Here is a 20,372-nt window from a genome sequence, read left to right as displayed (position 1 = left end):
CTTCTTAGGATACTTACTGCACCCCAGGGTCCAGTTCTCCACTGATTGCCACCGAGAATGTGGACAGCACTTGGGTTTGGACTTCTGGGTTGATTCTCTTCATTTGGGAAGGGGTTTTCTTCTCGGCCATTGCCCTGGCTCCGTTGGAGGCAGGGAGACATGGAACAGTCTTGATTCGTTTCTGGGATGTCATCCAGGTCACATTCACTTTGATCAAGCACTTGATCACTATAGTTGACACAGACCACTTGGCGGGTTGCCTTACCTTGCCCACAGGTCACTGAGCACTGGATTGGAATTTCAAAAAGGAACAAGATTGATCATTTGGTGATTAATGTAGGTGTGAATGCTTGTCTTTCCCCAACCCTTAAAACACGTAGAACCACAGGGGGAAAATTGTGAAATAAATCCTGTTCACCACATGTTACAGAATTGCACAGCTACACTCTACTTTCTACCCCAAAATAATAAATGAACTTGCTTACAGAACTCCAGTCAAGGGCCTTCCACTGACCACAGGGTGTCACTGTACAAACTTCCTTCGCTGATGGTCTGGGAAGGGTCAAACAGGCTTCTTCATCAGCTACCGAGCCCTGTTCATCGCGGCAGCTGACATATCTCAATCTGGTGCCTTTTCCACATGTTGCTGAGCACTGGGGAAAGAGAAGTGGTCAGACCAGTTATGGTAAGCTGCCTCCTACTGGCCAGGGCTTGGACCCTATCATCACACCAAAAAAATTATTCTCCCTCTTCACTCGTTCAATTTTAACTCCCTTACCGGTGTCCATGATCCAAATCTCCACTGTGTCCTCTGTACATGAGGCAGGTTTCTTTTCAGTTCTGGGACAAGTGGAAGCTGATAGCATGGCACTATTTCACAGTCCTAGTGGAGGAATGAGTTGAGTTTATTTTTCTAATGATCAATAGTATGTATTGAATGCCTACTGTGGGCAGAACACTGTACTAGGTTCTTGGGAGAGTACAGAACAGGAGTGTTGGTAGAACTGTTCCCTGCCCACAATTCATTCATTCAATCATATTTACTGAGCGCTTACTGTGTGCAGAGCACTGTACTAAGAGCTTGGGAAGTACAGGTTGGCAACATGTAGAAACGGTCCCTACCCAATAGTGGGCTCACAGTCTAGAAGAGCTTGCAGTCTAGTGGAGGAGACAGGCATTAAAATAAATTACAGATATGTACATAAGTGCTGTGGGGCTGAGGGTGGGGTGAATATCAAATGCTCAAAAGGTACAGATCCAAGTGCGTAGGCAATGCAGAAGGGAGAAGGAGTAGGGGAAATGAGGGCTTAGTTGGGAAAGGCCTCTTGGAGGAGATGTGATTTTAATAAAGCTTTAAAAATGGGGAAAGCAGTGGTCTGTTGTATATGGAAGGGGAGGGAGTTTCAGACTAAAGGGAGGACATGGACAAGGGATTGGCGGCAAGATAGTCAAGATTGGGGTACAATAAGTAGGTTGCCATTAGAGGAGCAAAGGGTGCAGGCTAGACTGTAGTAGGAAATCAGTGAGGTAAGGTAGGAGCGGGTGAGCTAAGTTGTTCAATGCCAATGATAAGAAGTTTCTGTTTGATGAAGAGTTGGATGGACAACCACTGGAGGTTCTTAGGTGTGGGGAGATATGGACTGAATGGCTTTTTTTTTTTCAGAAAAATGATCCAGGAAGCAGAGTGAAGTATGGACTGGAATAGGGAAAGACAGGAGACAGGAAGGTCAGCAAGGGGGCTGAAATGCAGGGTATGATGAGTGCTTGGATCAGCATAGTAGCAGTTTTAATGGAGATAGAAGTGTGGCTTTTGGAAGTTTTGAATGTTGAACTGACAGGATTTGGTGACAGACTGAATATGTGGGTTCAATGAGAGACATGAGTCAAGGATAATGTCAAGGTTACAGACTTGTGAGATGGGGAGGATGGTGGTGGTGTCTACTGTGATGGGAAAGACGGGGTGGGTGGGGTTTGAGTGGGAAGATGAAGAGTTCTGTTTGGTCATTTTAAGTTCGAGGTGTCAGTGTAGAGATGTCCTGAAGGCAGAAGGAAATGTGAGACTGTAGAGGAGAAAGATCAGGACTGGAAGGTAGATTTTCATTCTAATTAGTTTAAACTAGCTGAATTCAAGAAGCAAAGGACTGGAAGGGATGAAGGGGCATTAAGGTCATGGCCAGGTCTCCAGCTGAGAAACATTCTTTTTCTCTAAAAAATAAGACTGCTTTATAAACATCTTGATCTCCCAGAAAAACTACACTGTTGAATATGAGATGGTGAAGCAGAAAATATTTCTGTATCATGCCCATTTGCAATGTTCTGTCATCCTCAGAGCAAGCACCAGTTGGTGTTAGGGCTCTATCTTCTCATAGCCCTCTTCAACTGTCTCCTAAATGCTTTCCAAGGATTTTCTTATTTTCTACTTTTGCTTCTGCTGGCCTGGACCTTGGGCAAATCACTTCACTTCTCTGGGCCTCAGTTAGTTCATCTGTAAAGTGGGGATTGAGACTGTGAACACCATGTGGGACAGGGACTGTGTCCAACTGTATTACCTCATATCTGCCCCAGCACTTAGAACAGTGCCTGGCACATAATAAGCGCTTAACAAATACCATAAAAAAACCTCTTCTGTTCTTAGTTTGCCCCTGGGGTTCAGGAGATTTTTGAAAAATAGCAAAACAGGGTTAAAGCTAAAACAGTAATCCTCAGGCAATTATATGAAGCATGAGAAAAAATTGCTATAATTTGCATTTTCTATCCAATCAATCAGTGGCATTTATTGATTGCTTACTGTGTGCACAGCACTGTACTAAGCATTTGGGAGAGTACAATAGAGTTGGTAGAAATGATCTCTTCCCTTAAGAAGCATACAATCTAATGGGAAAAGCATATATTAAAATAAACTACAGGTAGGAAAAACACAAAAGCACAAATAAGATGATCATCCATCTGCTTATACATCAGTTCACTCATCTTGTCATTTGACTTTCCTCACAGATCTACACCACAAGCTCATCCTCGTTACCCTTCTTCTCCTCCCCTCATAAGCCTTCCATCTGCCTGTCAGTTTTGTTATGTGACTACATTGGTTGTTCACAGCTCTGAGAGGGGAGCCCCTTTAGTTCTGAGACTACAGTAAATCCAACAGCCAAAACCCCTGAAAAGACTATACTGATCGTGAACCCTTCAAAAGTCCTTCAAATTACTCCTGGAAATTTCACCCAATCAGACCTGCCCAAGAGCCTATTTTCTGTAAAAAAAAAAAAATAAGGGGTTTGAAATTTCATATTTTTATATCATTTGACATCACTATATCATTTGACATAGTGGTGACACTACACAGGAGTGACAGAATGCCTCCAATCACATAAACTTGTATCTACCCCAGTGCATAAAACAGTGCTTCACACAAAGTAAACGCTTAACAAATACCATTTTAAAAAAGGGAGAACTTACCAACACCTAGAATCTAGATTGTAGTAATTTTTCACACTGGACTGTTTACCCAGAGCTATGGTCTACCCAAGGACTGAACAGTAAAGATTGTTTTGTGCTTGATATTATTTTTTTTAGTCGTATTTGTTAAGTATTTACTATGTGTGAAGCACTGGGGTAGATACAAGCTAATCAGGAAAGACACAATCCATGTCCCAAGTGGGTCTTAGAGTCTTAATCCCCATTTTACAGGTGAGGTAACAGAGGCACAGAAAAGTTGAGTGATTTGCCCAGGGTCACACAGTAGACAAGGGGTGGATCCAGGATTAGAACCCAGGTCCTCTGACTCCCAAGCCTGTGCTCTTTTCACTAGGCCACCCTGCTTCTTAAATGGGTCAATTGGTCCACTTTATCTGTTCTTCCCTATTTTGACTGATTCAAATTGTTGACTTCCTATCCTTCCTCTCTCCTACACATTTAGATTGAGTCCATTGTGATCCAGGAACTGCATCTGAATAAATGTCAAAATGTTTTTTCCAGCATTCAGAACATTGTTTTGAACATTTTAAGTGGTTGATAAATGTTATTGACTATTGGAGTAGAGCAGCTTGGCCTTAATGGAAAGACAATGGGCCTGGGAGTCTGGAGATCTGTATCTTAATTCACTTATTCAATCGTATTTATTGAGCGCTTACTGTGTGCAGAGCACTGTACTAAGTGCTTAACCAGTTCTGTCACTTGCCTGCTGTGTGACCTTGGGCAACTCACTTAACTTCTTGGTTCCCCATTCCTCTCTCATTTGTAAAATGGAGAAAATGATACCATTTCTCCTTCTCTTTTAGACTGTGAGCCCTGTTTGGGGCAGGGACTGTATTTGAGCTGATGATCTATTATATACCTCGAGAACAGCACAATGCTTGGTACCCCCTAAGTACTTGATATATATATCACGATTATTGCTATAGAAAAGATCAGTCTTACCAGCGTATCTGTTGGTCTAGTAGCAGCATTGCATTCATTATCATCTACTAGTGCCAAATAGGCACCAAAAACACATTTCACTGCTCTCATTTGGTAGCCCTGTCCACATGTTACAGAGCACTGAAAAGAAAAATAAATAGGTGTATATGTGTACATTTGATACAATAGAAATTCTTTCCTTTTCACATTTTCCATAACATATGCAAAGGGATATGCTCATGTCTGCCAAATTAGGGAGCACCTTGAGAATTATAGATTAAAATACAAAATGGTAAGAATTTAACAGAACAAGTACAGAAAAGAAAAAAAGAGGCAAAAATATGGCAAACAGGTTTTAGCATGGTAGAAAAGAATATATGAAGTGAATCAGCAATACTGTATTAGGACTTAAAAAGCAAGTTGTTATCTTTTCTATAATTAGAATTTTTCAACTTTCAAATTTAGGCATTCTGTTCTATTTCTATTTTTGATTCACAACTGAAGAATAATAAGGAGAACTTAGAGCAATAAGAAAAACAGTGACAAAAATACACCCAAGTGGTAAATTATTGCATGTTTATCAAGAAAAATTTTTGTTAAAATGCCTCTGGATTCTCTTGGGTACTTATTTATAGCACACATATATATTGAAAATAGAGTATGGATTTTGGGGAATTTTGCCTAATATAATCCAATTTCTACTCTCTGGTGCACTTTTTTTTAAACAAAACCCACTATTTTTTTAGTTTTTCTCTCAGTTCACTGCCAAAATGAACTGAAATCAATTTACAAATTCATCTGCACTTTTGCCGTGGTATACTTATATTTAACTGTGCAATGATGAGTCTATATCTCCACAGATGTTAATAGGTTCAGCTTGTATACTGGACTGTGATACCTGGAACATTTCATTATTTCAAAGTTACTGTCATAAAAATAGTATTTGTTAAGTGCTATGTGCCAAGCACTTTACTAGACACTGAAGTGGATACAAGATATTCATGTCCCACATTGGGCTCACAATCTAAGTAGGAGGGAGAACAGGTATTGAATCCTCATTCAGTAGATGAGGGAACTGAGCCACAGAAAAGTTAAGTGACTTGCTCAAGGTCACCCTGCAAGTAAGTAACAGAGAATAGTTCACTTGGATTGGAACTCAGGACCTCTTGAATCCTAGGGCCAGGATCTTACCTCTAGGCCATGCTGTTGTAAATATTATATAGGGGAAAATTTCCCATATGCTATTCTAGAGTCTGGAATTTCCAGATAACTGGCACTCAAGATCAATTTTTGCTTAGCTCTTGTGTGTGTGTGTACCATCCTTCTTATTCCACTATAAAGTCTCTGCCTCAAAACCAAGATGTAAATATTATTAAATTTTGGATTGGGACTGGATACTAATATCCTATATTGAATATAGTTGAACAAGTAGCCAGGATGTCAAACTTAGCCATGTGTGTCATTTGTAGACTCCAGAAAGGATAATTGTACCAAAAAGGCTCATCTTTCCCATGTAGATGTCATATGTGAATCATAAAAATGACCACTGTCATAAAACCCCACTTTTTTAATTTTAAGCACAATTTTTCTTTACATTTTTATAAGAATAAAGGCCCATAATTTGCTAGATGACAGGATCACAGCCAAAGCAGTGTGTTTTAAAATTCTTTCCAGCAGACCTGGCAAGATAATTTCAGGTGAAGAAAGGACCAGAACAACTCAAGAGGTTAATTTTGCCTTCACTTCCCAGAAGCTATTGGGGCATTCTGGGTGGAGTTTAGCATCTCTGCCAATAGTACAAAAACTCCATCCTGCAATGGTTGCTCTGTTTAAACTCTAACCAGGGTAAAAGAGAAGCTAGAGTGAGGTAATTAGTAGATATCTTTGTCTAAAACCTTTTCTATCCACTCCCTAAGCCTTAGGATGCCATGTGATGAGTGGTGAGTGGCTTTTGGTAATCAAGTTCTGTATTTGCAGCTTTAAACCTCAGTGGCTGTAAATATGTAAATCTTACTCTCTGTCTTTCTGTTGATAGTCGTTCCAATTTATAGTATTAATTAAATCTTGGCAAAGCCTAGTGGTAAGAGCATGGTCCTGGGGGTCAGAGGACCTGGGTTCTAATCCCAGCTCTGCCATTTGTTTGCTATGTGACCATGGACAGTTATTTAACTTCTCTGTGCCTCAGTTTCCGCATCTATAAAATGGGGATTCAAAACCCATTCTCCTTCCTACTTAGACTGTGAGCTCCATGTGGGACCTGATTATCTTGTGTTTACCCCACACTTAGTACAGTGCTTAGCACAAAGTAAATGTTTAACAAACATTATTTATTATTATTATTATTATTATTATTATTATTATTATTATTATTATTATTATTAACTTTGGCCATTATTCTGTTTGGGAATCTGGTTCAGCCGTGATTACCGGGGCCTTAACAAAGCCATTAACAAGATCTTAGCTGAAGTTTCTAATCCTGTATTCTGACTGGATTGCTTGGAATATGAATTCTTAGCCCAAATTGGGTGTCATATAGTTGAGCAGCCCCAAACTTAAGAAGCTTCTACTTCTGAGTCTAACAACTTTTCCCTAAATTATTTATTTTCAAACCTGAAAAATCCATTCACTAGCTATAAAACAGTATTTACCAAGAGTAGAATTTGTAACTATTACTTTGGTTAGAGGTTAGTATTTTCCGGCTAATTTTTCAATTCAAAGTAGAGTAGATGCAGATACGGCAACAGTTGAAACTAAATGAATCGCTGTACTCTGCAAAGTGCAGTGACAGCCCTGAGAACTGAGGCATAGTACTTATGAAAATGCACATTGCATAATCACCATACAGATCCTGTACTGTACATGCCATACTGTGCAAATGTTTAATTCCAACTATTGAAGTGTCATTTATCTAGCTCTCTCTAGATAAGAAGAAAGAATGTAGTTAAGGACCTTATCATTTAAAATACCTGTCCCCATGGCCCTACTTGCCATGATGCACATTCCTGTTGCTGACATGTTTGCACAGAATCTGGTTTGGTCTCAAGGTCACAAAATCGATCATTTAGTCGGTCTTCACCAAATTGACACCAAATCTGGCGATGCTTATGTCCTTTACCACATGTTACCAAACACTGAAATGAAGAATAGACAAAATTAATTTGGCTGCTGAACCAAGTTCTTTTTAAAATAAAATCGACTCTTAAAATCAAATTTTCAAGTCAAGATATTCCTCTCCTGAGAAAGGTTGCTTTGTAAAAATGTATAACAAAGCCCAAGCAGAGCATCAACTCACTTTTTGAAACAAAAAAAATAAATAAACACTAAAGAATGGTCTACCATCTTATGCTTTGGTAAACATGATGCTAAAATACTTTCAATTTCTAAGTATCCTGTGTGTTAATTTTTGTCAGAAGCAAAGGTACTAATTTTAATTATTTTCCTTCTTTCTAAATGTCACAACAAAATGTTAAAAGAATACAACTTCACTAGCATTTAGCACAGTGCTTTGGCATATAATAATGCTTAAAAATACTATTTTACTACTAATCATAATCATCATGATAATAATTGTGGTATTTAAGTGCTTTCTGTTTCCCAAACACTGTATTAAGCACTGGGGTAGATACAAGATAATTGGGTTAGGCCCTGTCCCATGAGGTTAACATTTTAAGTAGGATGGGGAACAGGTATTTAATTCCTATTTTACAGATGAGGAAGATGAGGCACAGAGAAATTGAGTTGCCTAAGGTCACACAGCAGGCACGTGATGGAGCAGGGATTAAAACCTGAATCCTCTGACTCCCAGGCCCATACTCTTTCCACTGGGCCACGCTGCTACTCATACCAAAAACAGTTTTAATAATAATAATAATAATAATAATAATAATAATAATGGCATTTATTAAGCACTTACTATGTACAAAGCACTGTTCTAAGTGCTGGGGAGGTTACAAGGTGATCAGGTTGTCCCACGGAGGGCTTACAGTCTTCATCCCCATTTTACAGATGAGGTAACTGAGGCACAGAGAAGTTGAGTGACTTGCCCAAAGTCACATAGCTGTAATACTCTATAACCCTAAAAGGGGACTACTTCCAGCACATAGTAATAATAATAATGACTGACATTTATTAAGCACTTACTATGTTCTAAGCACGGGCAGATACAAGATAAGTATATTGGACACAGTCCTTGCCCCACATGGGACTCACAGCCAAAGTGGGGAGAAGAACAGACATTTGATCTCCTTTTTACAGATAAGTAAATGACACCCAGAAAGGCTAAGTAAAGTTAATTAGCCCAGGGCCACACAGCAGACCAGTGCAGAATTGGAACTTGAACCCATGTCTCCTGATTCCCAGTCATGCGCTTTTTTAATAGGCCAGGGTGCCACCCCATGGTTTTTTTTTAACTACACTATCTCAATCCAATTAGTCAGGCAACAGCATTGATCGAAAGCTACACAATCTCACCTCCAAAATAAATAAGACACAATTCAGTATAATTTTTAGGGGCCATTACTTAGTTGACAATAAAGACTACATATCTCCCAAACATTAAGGATCTATGTGTCTTACCTCTGACCAATCTCCTACTTTCCACTGTGGACACAGAAAGTCACTACATCTCTGTATGGTGACCTTCTCCTGCTGACTGCATTTACTGTCATCCAGTATATCATTAAACGTATTAATGCAGACAGCTCTTCGCCTCCTTGTTCCACCTCCACAGCTCTTGGAACACTTTTTAAAAAAGAAATATAGTAAAAACTTTTAACCATGAGAGTTTTTAATGCCACACCCTCTACTACTACATTAGACCCCCACCAATAATCTTCACCACCTGTAAAAATAATGAAGTGAAATTTCCCAGATCAGGCATTGAACATATTGTTAGCCCCCAGTCTTTCTGAGGTCTGAATCATCCCATTGGTGTGTTCACAAAATGCTCAATGAGAGCTATGAGGGATGAAGAAAAACACAACTAAATGTAAGAAAAGAGAAAGAGACAAAAGCTGAGTGTTTTTTCAAAGTAACGCTTCCTTTTGGTGAATTGACTTACCTCTGTCCAGGCTGAATACCGCCAACCACCTGTGTTACACTCTCCTGAGCATTTTTCCCTGTTGCTTGGTTTGGGTTGACTGCTACAGAATCGGTCATCAACTTTTTCCGTCTTCCCTTCTGGCCTACTGTACTTTGCACAATAGAACTCTAGTGTGCGATAACCTAACCCACACTGTGTGCTACATTCACTCTTTCTAGCAACATGCCACCTGTATGATAAAAAAGAAAATGAAAACTACCTTCAATTGGAAGCAAAAATTTAAAGTTCAATGAATGCATATTGTTTTAATCTGCAAAAATGATGAAAGAACTAGAGAAAAAGTGTGGCTAGTGGATAGAGTATGGGCCTGGGAGTCAGAAGGACCTGGGTTCTAATCCTGGGTCTGCCACTTGTCTGCTTGGACAAATCAATCGATCAATCAATCGTATTTATTGAGCGCTTACTGTGTGCAGAGCACTGTACTAAGCGCTTGGGAAGTACAAGTTGGCAACATATACTTCTCACTTCACTTCTCTGTGCCTCAATTACTTCATCTGTAAAATGGGGATTGAGGCTAGGAGCCTTATGTGGGATAGGGACTGTGTTCAACTGGATTATCTTGTATCTACCCTAACGCTTAGTAATTACTACTGTAATGCCAGTTATTAAAATATAGCTCCAAATCAACCACTTCCGGCATTTATACTATACCAAAGTTAAGGAAAGTTCTATAATGTTAACAATGTCTTGAGTTTATAGTCTTGTTTTAATCAAGCAATGTGGTGCATAAACTTGTTTGTTTACACGTCAGGGAACCTAATGGGGTAATTTGGAATTAAAAAGGTTCAAATTAATCCAATCTCTCACTAACTGCATGAGAGAAGACCACTCAACAAGTCTACATCTTCAAACAAAAACTGTAAATGGACCTGATAGCTTGTCCATTGGAGACAGGGTCATGAAAAGGTTACGTGTTTACAATCTACCCTCTCCCTTTCCTCCCGTAGAAAAGGAATCAGAGTCCTTCCCGGAGTATTGTTTCATTGCTGCTTGTTTATTGTTGTTTGAGAACTCTCTTTTCCAGCTCTCCTAAACCAAAGACTTCTCTGGACCTAATTTCTTTTTCAAATGTGTATTATCTATATAGGAGTAAACAAACAATTTTAATGGGAAAACAATCCAGTTATCTGGGTTTGCATTAAATACTATTTTAAATTAACCTATATTAAATTGTGGTTCACTTTTTTCTATTTAATTATGGAGGGTAAGTCAAAATATTTCCCTTGTTTAATTCCAGTGAGATAATTATTTAAAATCATCAATGGACACCACGGACCAATTTTTCTGCTTGCCTTAGCTGAAAATTCTTTTTTCAAATTTCCTTTTTTTTTCTTTTTACAATTTATGAGACCACTGTAAGGAAGTCCCTAAATGGTTGCTGCTTACCCTCATTTCCTCCATTCTACCAAAAGCCTCTCCAAAAAGTAGGTCAGAGCTAAAATTCTGGCTAAGGAAAATGAATTGCAGTTATTTTCCATTATAATTGCATTGTATCTTTTTTGGGTGTTTTTCCCAATAGATAACATATTAAGTTAGGGAATGTAAAACACTGTTTTATCTCATCCTGTCATAGTTTAATCAGGGTGGACTTATTTCCTCAAGGAAGTGAGTCAAAAATTTGGCCCAGTTCAACAGAGGAATTGAAGACTTTCATCCACCCTTCAACATTTAGCCAGCTTTTGGGGGCCATATCCTAATGGAAAGGTCATTTCCATTCTGGGTCAAGGTAGCTAGGTATGTTATCATGGTTTACAGAGTCATTCTGAAGGAAGCTGCAAAAAATACAACGGGGACTTATTCAATTGTAGAATTAAAACATAATACCTAGTAAGTTTTTTCCAATTCTGAGCAACCTTTCTTGAAACTATCACTCCTGTGTAGTGGCATCAGTGGCATCATGATTCTAGACTGTGAGCCCACTGTTGGGTAGGGACTGTCTCTATATGTGGCCGACTTGTACTTCCCAAGCGCTTAGTATAGTGCTCTGCACACAGTAAGCGCTCAATAAATACGATTGATTGATTGATTAATCATGTAGCATTCATTAAGCCCTTACCATGTGCCAAGCACTGTGAACTAAGGGCTGGGTAAGAGACAAATATAACAGATCAGTCACAGTCCCAATGTAAACTCACAATCTAGATTAGGGTAAAAATAATAATAATAATGGTATTTGTTAAGTGCTTACTATGTGCCAAGCACTGTCGCTGATACAAGGTTATCAGGTTGTCCCACTTGGGGCTCACAGTCAATCAATCAATCAATCAATCGTATTTATTGAGCGCTTACTGTGTGCAGAGCACTGTACTAAGCGCTTGGGAAGTACAAGTTGGCAACATATAGAGACAGTCCCTACCCAACAGTGGGCTCACAGTCTAAATGGGGGAGACAGAGAACAAAACCAAACATACTAACAAAATAAAATAAATAGAATAGATATGTACAGGTAGAATAAATAAATAAATAAATAGAGTAATAAATATGTACAAACATATATACATATATATAGGTGCTGTGGGGAAGGGAAGGAGGTAAGATGGAGGGATGGAGAGGGGGACGAGGGGGAGAGGAAGGAAGGGGATCAGTCTGGGAAGGCCTCCTGGAGGAGGTGAGCTCTCAGTAGGGCCTTGAAGGGAGGAAGAGAGCTAGCTTGGCGGATGGGCAGAGGGAGGGCATTAATCTTAATGCAATTAAGTCTTAAGTAAGTCTTAATCCCCATTTTACAGATGAGGTAACTGAGGCACAGAGAAGTTAAGTGACTTGCCCAAAGTCACACAGTTGACAAGTGGCTGAGATGGGATTAGAACCCACGACCTTCCCAGAGGCCTTCCCAGACTGAGCCCCTTCCTTCCTCTCCCCCTCTCCCCCTCGTCCCCCTCTCCATCCCCCCATCTTACCTCCTTCCCTTCCCCACAGCACCTGTATATATGTATATATGGTTGTACATATTTATTACTCTATTTATTTACTTATTTATTTATTTATTTTACTTGTACATTTCTATCCTATTTATTTTATTTTGTTGGTATGTTTGGTTCTGTTCTCTGTCTCCCCCTTTTAGACTGTGAGCCCACTGTTGGGTAGGGACTGTCTCTATGTGTTGCCAATTTGTACTTCCCAAGCGCTTGGTACAGTGCTTTGCACATAGTAAGCGCTCAATAAATACGATTGATTGATTGATTGATTGACCTCTGACTTCCAAGCCTGGGCTCTTTCCACTAAGCCATGCTGCTTTTTCAGGGGTAGACTGTTAGGGTGGATTGCAAAAATAACACGTAATCAAGACAACAGTGCTAATGTTAATAGGGCAAGAATAGAGAGGTGGGAGTCAACAGACTTCCCATTGCTCCAGGCAATAATAATAATGAAGATGACATTTGTTAAGTGCTTACCATGTGCAGAGCACTGTTCTAAGCGCTGGGGAGGATACAAGGTGATCACATTGTCCAACGTGGGGCTCACAGTCTTAATCCCCATTTTACAGATGAGGTAACAAGCACAGATAAATTAAGTGACTTGCCCAAAGTCACACAGCTGACAAGTGGTGGAGCTGGGATTTGAACCCGTGACCTCTGACTCCCAAGCCCTGGCTCTTTCCACTGAGCCATGCTGCTTCTCTACAGTCCTTAGTGACAAACCATCCAGGTAGTCTTCAATCAATCAATCATATTTATTGAGTGCTTACTGTGTGCAGAGCACTGTACCAAGTGCTTTGGAGAGTAATATATAACAGAGTTGGTAGGTAGTTTCTCTGCCCACAGTAAGCTCACAGTCTAGGAGTCCTGTGCTGCTGGGGGATTGGGGAGAGTGACTTTAAAATTCTATTTATGCTATATTCCCAAGAATCCCAGATTATGTCTTCCCCAAGTTCCATATCATAGAAGGTCTTCACCTTCATCAGTGTTTCATAATTACTTGATTTTTCCATAATGTGATTTGTTAGACTCTGAGGTTTCAGTAAAGTACTGTGCTGTCAAATGGTTTAAGTACCAGCATGTTCAAAGACTGTGGCATGAATCAACATAACTGGAAGAGAAACAGCATAGTCTAGTGGATATAACATAAGCCTGCAAGTCAGAAGGGCCTGGGTTCTAATCATGATTAGTAAAATGGGGATTATGACTGCAAGCCCCATGTGGGACTTGGACTGTGTCCAACCTGATTAGCTTGTATCTGCTCCAGTGCTTAGTATGAAGCAGCGTGGCTCAGTGGAAAGAGCATGCTTGGCTTGGGAGTCAGAGGTCATGGGTTCAAATCCCGGCTCTGCCAATTGTCAGCTGTGTGACTTTGGGCAAGTCACAACTTCTCTGTGCTTCAGTTACCTCATCTGTAAAATGGGTATTAAGACTGTAACAAATGCCATTATTATTATTATTACAGTGCAACAAATGTGTAAATGCACACAGTAAACATCTAAGAAATACTATAAAAAATAAAATCAATCAATCATATTTATTGAGCACTTAATGTGTGCAGAACACTGTACTAAGAGTTTGGGAGAGTACAATATAAAACAAAACAAAACAAAAATACTACAAGGCAAACTTGAGAAAAAGAATTCTTGAAGACATTCTCTGGTCTTATGATATATCTCTGTAAGTTTGCTGTATGTTTGTAAAGACGGAACCACTGTCAGTGATAGTTCATCCACGTGAGAGAGAGAGGCAGCATGGCCTAGTGGAAAAAGCACAGGTCTGGGGATCAGAGGACCTGAATTCTAATACTGGCTCTGCCACTTTGCTGTGTAACCTTGAGCAAGTCACTTAACTTCTCTGTGCCACATTTACCTCTCCAGTAAAACAGAATTAAGACTGTGAGTTCCATGTAGGGCATGAACTGTGTCCAACCTGATTAGCTTGTATCTACCCCAGCACTTACTACACTGTCTGGCAAATAGTATGTGCTTAAAAAATACCATGAAAAAAACAAATGGCAAAGATACTCACTTTCACATTATTTAAAAATAAGAATAGATCCCTGCACTGCAAGATTAAAGTTACCAGGAACAATAGGTGCGTGAGCAGGTTCATGTAGTAGGCAATATTTATTTCCTTCACCATTGTGGGTAGGTAGTTCATTCCTAAATGCTGCTGCCCGTACATCCAGGGCATAAGTGAAGGCCTCTGCCTCAACAGTGATCCAACAGCCACTATCTTGGGCTGAACACTTGCAGAGGACTTCTGCTCAGGTATGGATTAGGGAGTCTTTATAAGAAAGATTTCTAATTAATCAGTAGTATCCATCGAACACTTATTATGTGCAGAACACCTGTATGAAGTACTAGGGAAGGAACAATAGAATTAGTAAGATTCCTTTCCTAAGATGCCTTTCAGCAAAGTTACAGAGGAAAATGGAAACTGAATGAAACTCTTTTTCCATTGGTTGGTCACAGCCCTGTCTCCACTCATAGAAACAAAAGAGAAAGATAAAGAAAAAAAGGTTTTTAACAAGTGCCTCTTGAATTATAGTTTGTTCTTTCAAGTGTTATCTTTTTCCAATCTTTTTGAATTTCCCCAAGAGGGTTGAAAACTATTATTTTAGGAATGCCTGCTATAATCATGACCTAAACATCAGGCACTGATAAAGCCTGCCCAAATCTGAAATGGAAACATAATAAATTCATAAATTCATGTAGCAATTCTTAAAATATTTTCTTGACCTATGAAATTTCAGCCTCTGTAGTAAAAGCTAAATTTTCTTTAGGCGAATAATTAATTTTTTATTTTTATGTAATGTCACTCAAAATCCTTTTTACGAACCTGTACCTTTTCAAAAGCATAAAAGGTTCTGATAGGGTTGCAGATAAGTGTTCCATTCTCAGCACACTCTAAACACTTGGTATTTGAGTATCTCCTCCCAGACTGTGTAGAATGTCTACTTGTGATGCAGGAAGGAAAAAAGTCATAGTCATTTAGTAGAAGACCTCATTATCAAAAAAGAAACAAAAAATTTCTTTTTTTAAAAAAATTCTCAAGCGGGGTGGTGGTGGGGGGTTCTTTTTTTAATATTCCAAAAGGAAGAAAAAAGCTGAAAGGAGGATAATGACAAATCATTAAATGGTTGGCATTAGGGTTCTGTCTCTCCCTGCTTCAGTCTATACTTCGCTCTACTGCCCGGATTATCTTTGTACAGCAACGCTCTGGGCTGGAACACTTTCCAGTCAGGTTATACAGTGGGGACATTTTAAAAGCATTATAGTTGAAGGGCTGCAGATTGATTTCCTTAGCAGCCTTTTTCTTCTTTATGTCTTTGTTTCTCTAGGTTTTCCTAGCACAAGAGAACTCTTAGCATTTGCTACCAATCAGTGAAAAGCTAATTAATTTACCTCAACATTTTCACATATGCATTTTAGTACATAGTTCACTTGTCTCGGTGAAGGGGTACCTGTCATCTTGTATTGTTTTCTTTAAACATATATGTGTAAGCAGAGCTACTTCTATTAACATAATTTTCAGTATAGAAAGAAGATAGTGAACTACAGCAAGTTGCTGAGGACATGGGGCTCTGTTGTTGACTGCCCTGGCCTCAAATTCTTCATAATAATAAGGACTGTGACCCCGTTGTTGGGTAGGGACCGTCTCTATATGTTGCCAACTTGTACTTCCCAAGCGCTTAGTACAGTGCTCTGCACACAGTAAGCACTCAATAAGTATGACTGAATGAATGAATGTCACTCCCCTCCTTAAAAATCTCCAGTGGCTGGCTGTCAACCTACGAATCAAGCAAAAGCTCCTCATTCTCGGCTTCAAGGCTCTCCATCACCTCTCCCCCTCCCACCTCACCTCCCTTCTCTCCTACAGCCCAGCCTCTGCTCCTCTGCCGCTAACCTCCTCACTGTGCCTCGTTCTCATCTGTCCCGCTGTCGACCCCCGGCCCATGTCTTGGCCTGGAATGCCCTCCCTCCACACATCCACCAAGCTAGCTCCCTTCCTCCCTTCAAAGCCCTACTGAGAGCTCACCTCCTCCAGGAGGCCTTCCCAGACTGAGCCCCCTTTTTCCTCTCCTCCTCCCTCATCCCCCGCCCCACCTCCTTCCCCTCCCCAAAGCACTTGTATATATTTGCACAGATTTATTACTCTATTTATTTTATTTGTACATATTTACTATTCTATTTAGTTTGTTAATGATGTGCATATAGCTATAATTCTATTTGTTCTGATGATTTTGACACCTGTCAACATGTTTTGTTGTCTGTTTCCCCCTTCTAGACTGTGAGCCCATTGTTGGGTAGGGACCACCTCTATATGTTGCCAACTTGTACTTCCCAAGCACTTAGTACAGTGTTCTGCACACAGTAAGTGCTCAATAAATACGATTGAATGAATGAATGAATTGGGGTAATAACTGAAAAGAGGCAGTTTGATCCAGTGGGATGTTCCCTAAATTGGTTCTAGTCTTAGTTCTGCCACTGACTCACTTTATGAAATTAGAGGTCTTGTAATGTTCTCTTCTATGAAATGAGAATAATGTCTGTTCCTTGCCAAATTCATCAGGATGTTGAGAGGACAAATTGAGATACTACACTATAAATCTATATGGACTTTAAGATCATAGGATCTATATCAATCCAAAGTACTATTAACATTAAAAGTATATTATAATACAGTATAGTTCAATAAAATGATATATGATAATAGTCGTAATAAGCATCTCTGGCAATGAGGGACAAGGATACCATGAAAAACTTAAATTAGTAAATTTAAACCCATCATTTTAGCCAATTATTTTGACTGTTAATACCATTCCTGAATTTATCAGTTAATCAATGATACTTATTGAGCACTTACCAGGTGCAAAGCACTGTACTAAATGTTTGGGAAAGTATAATACAACAGAGTTGGTAGACAAATTCCCCGCCCACTGGGATCTTACAGACTAGAGGGGGAGACAGACATGAAAAATCAATTACAGATGGACATGTATAAAAGTCCTGTGGGACTCTGGGAGAGGTGGATATCAAAGTACTTAAGGGGAACAAACCCAAAGGCATATAGGTCACACAGAAGGGAAGGCAAAGACAAGGAAGTCAGGGCTTATGGAAAGCCTCGTGGAGGAGATATAATTTTAGCAAGGCATTGTAGATGGGGAGAGTAATGATCTGTCATACATGAAGGAGAAGGAAGTTCTAAGTCAGAGGGAAGACATGGGCAAGGGGTTGGAAAAGGGATAGATGAGATCGAGGAACAGTGAGCAGTTTGGCGTTAGAGGACTGAAATGTGTAGGCTGCCCTGTAGTAGGAAATCGGTGAGGAGGAGAGAGCAGATTGAGAGCTTTAAAGTCACTGCTAAGGAGTTTCTGCTTAATGTGGCGAAGGATGGAGGATTTTAAGGAGATGGAAGATGGAGATTCGGCATTTTTTTATAAAAATGATCCAGGCAGCAGAGTGAAATAAGGACTGGAGTGGGGAGAAACTGGAGGCAGGGATGTCGGTGAGGAGGCTGTTGCAGTAGTCAAAGCAGGCTCATATAAGTGCTTGGATCAGCATGAAAATAATAATGATAATAATAATTTTGGTATTTGTTAAGTGCTTACTATGGGCCAAGCATTGTACAAAGTGCTGAAGTAGATACAAGATAATCAGGCCTAACAGTCTAAATAGGAGGAGAATAAGTTTTGAATCCCCATTCTGCAGATTACGGAACTGAGGAACAGAGAAGGTAAGTGACTTGCTCAAGGTCACACAGCAGACAAGTGGTAGAGCAGGAATTAGAACCCATGTCCTCTAAATTCTAGGCCCATTCTTTTTCCATAAACCCATTGCTGCTTCTTTTTTATCTATAGCACCTTGGGTGAAGAGAAAAGGTCAGATGATGCGAGGATGACATGGTAAGAACCGAAAGGATTTGGTGACAGACTGAATATAGTGGGTTACAGACTGAAAATGTGATTTACGAATTTATAAACATTTTAAAATGTTTTTCAAAGTATTTTCACATCAATGTATCATATGTACTATTATTCCCTTCTATAGGGAATTTCTCTGACTCAATTTTATCTGACTTTCTCCAAATCACACATCAGGTAGGTGGCGTATCCCAAGTCTCTTGACTCTCAGCCCCCTATTCTTTCCACTAGACCAGTGCTTTTCAACTGGAAGTGTGCATGGGAAAACCTCTGTGTTGTGCATTCAGAATTCTGGGATTATGAGATGTTCCCCATCCTCCTTGCAGAGATGCAATTTCCAAACCTTTGGGCTGCTGGTTCATGCCATAAAACGGAAACACATTTACATGTGTGCTATAGAAAGGAAAGGGTTAAAATGCAAGACAGACCAAATATTCACAAACATGGCCACCTGTAGTTTTCAGTCTCTTTTTTTTTTGTGCTGCCAGGGTATATGCCAACTCTCATATCTGGATATATGGGAGCCAGGTTGGAAGTTATGGTTGGGGCTACAGGGATTCTGAGAGAGGAAATCAAACCCAGGCAGTTGAGTAGGCAGAGTGGATTTGGGCAAAGAGAAGTGAAGGAATCAGGCAGGCTTTTGGAAGTGAGGGAGGCTGCTTGAAAAAAGTCAGCAACCTCAGCAATACTGTGAGAGTAAAACTACTGCATTTTGTTACACCAGTGCAATCCCCCACCACAAACAGTAAACTGTAATGAATTTCCCCTGTTTATAATCTGGAGGGAGTGCTAAATGAGAAGTGAAATAGCCAAAGGACAGGAAAACAGACAGAGAAGGAGCAGTAGTATATATCAGTTCCTGAATAATTGTGAGTTGGATGCAGCTAATTTCAATAAACACTATAGGAATGAGATTGTATTTAGAACCATATTCAACTTTGACCAACATTTGGAATAAAATTCTGACAAACACACGTGTATTCCCAATTTTTTTCTTATCTGGAGCACAGTACTGAGATCAGAATGGCAGGGAGGGGCTGAGTGACCAGTGGTGCCACTCAAAAAACCTGATCCCAAGACTCATGACATCACATGCTGGCATGTGGCATAATATGATGATGTCATATGGATGCAATGCTGCATAAATTAGCTCTAATTTAGTGTATTTCTCTGGGATACCATGCCCCTCCTACCCTCTTTGCTCCAGAGCCATTACGTTTTCTCATGTGTACTTGTATACCATGTCCAAGCCACATAACTCAGCAGTAGGAGCCACAGCAGAAATAAATGCATCCATACTTGACTGATAAGCTGTAAACCATACTATCCAGTACAAAACCACACCACTATCCACCCTAAGTGGTGGAGAAGTCTTCATCAGCACCCCAGGCTCCTCAGAGTATATCCACTACTGCTCAAATGGTGGTAGGATACCATTTTGGTGCTATCAATATTCTCCATGCTCTTCTATCCACGAATGCTTTCCCTGGATCCACATAGCTTCTCTGGGGCCAATACTAGACCTCTGGGCATCAGCTGGCAATGCATTCTTTTTAGTGTGCACCAGGAATTCTAAAATAAACACTAAAGTACAGAGCCATGCAGAGCAGGGGGTCTAATATAGACGGAAGGGGGCACCCAACACTATGGAGACAAAACCCATCCCCAAACCCATGAATCAAAGAGGCTATGTCACCATCTATTCACTTGCAAGGAATCAGTGCCTATAGTGCCTGCAGAAGCAGCGTGGCTCAGTGGAAAGAGCATGGGCTTTGGAGTCAGAGGTCATGGGTTCAAATCCCGGCTCCACCAACTGTCAGCTGTGTGACTTTGGGCAAGTCACTTCACTTCTCTGTGCCTCAGTTCCCTCATCTGTAAAATGAGGATTAAAGATTGTGGAGTCCCACGTGGGACAACCTGATCACCTTGTAACCCCCCAGCACTTAGAACAGTGTTTTGCACATAGTAAGCACTTAACAAATACCATCATCATTATTATTATATACAAATATGAATAAACAGGAGAGGAAAGAAC

The 20,372-nt window shown here is 40.0% G+C and overlaps 1 protein-coding gene across 1 annotated transcript in view; it reads right to left on the bottom strand.

Moving 5' to 3' along the window:
• The window catches only part of ADAMTS9 (ADAM metallopeptidase with thrombospondin type 1 motif 9), a 180,059-nt gene that overhangs the window by 78,266 nt on the left and 81,421 nt on the right, over positions 1 to 20,372 (bottom strand). The window contains exons 20-26 of the mRNA XM_038772003.1: positions 9,452 to 9,662; positions 8,968 to 9,132; positions 7,359 to 7,523; positions 4,414 to 4,533; positions 779 to 883; positions 486 to 653; positions 18 to 287 (exon numbers count right to left, since the gene is read on the bottom strand). Of these exons, the coding sequence (XP_038627931.1) occupies positions 18 to 287; positions 486 to 653; positions 779 to 883; positions 4,414 to 4,533; positions 7,359 to 7,523; positions 8,968 to 9,132; positions 9,452 to 9,662 (1,204 nt within the window). The remainder of the gene's footprint in view (positions 1 to 17; positions 288 to 485; positions 654 to 778; positions 884 to 4,413; positions 4,534 to 7,358; positions 7,524 to 8,967; positions 9,133 to 9,451; positions 9,663 to 20,372) is intronic.

This window comes from Tachyglossus aculeatus, chromosome X1 (genome assembly GCF_015852505.1).
Source record: "Tachyglossus aculeatus isolate mTacAcu1 chromosome X1, mTacAcu1.pri, whole genome shotgun sequence".
Classification (NCBI taxonomy): Eukaryota; Metazoa; Chordata; class Mammalia; order Monotremata; family Tachyglossidae; genus Tachyglossus; species Tachyglossus aculeatus.
This window is presented reverse-complemented; position numbering and strand designations above follow the sequence as displayed.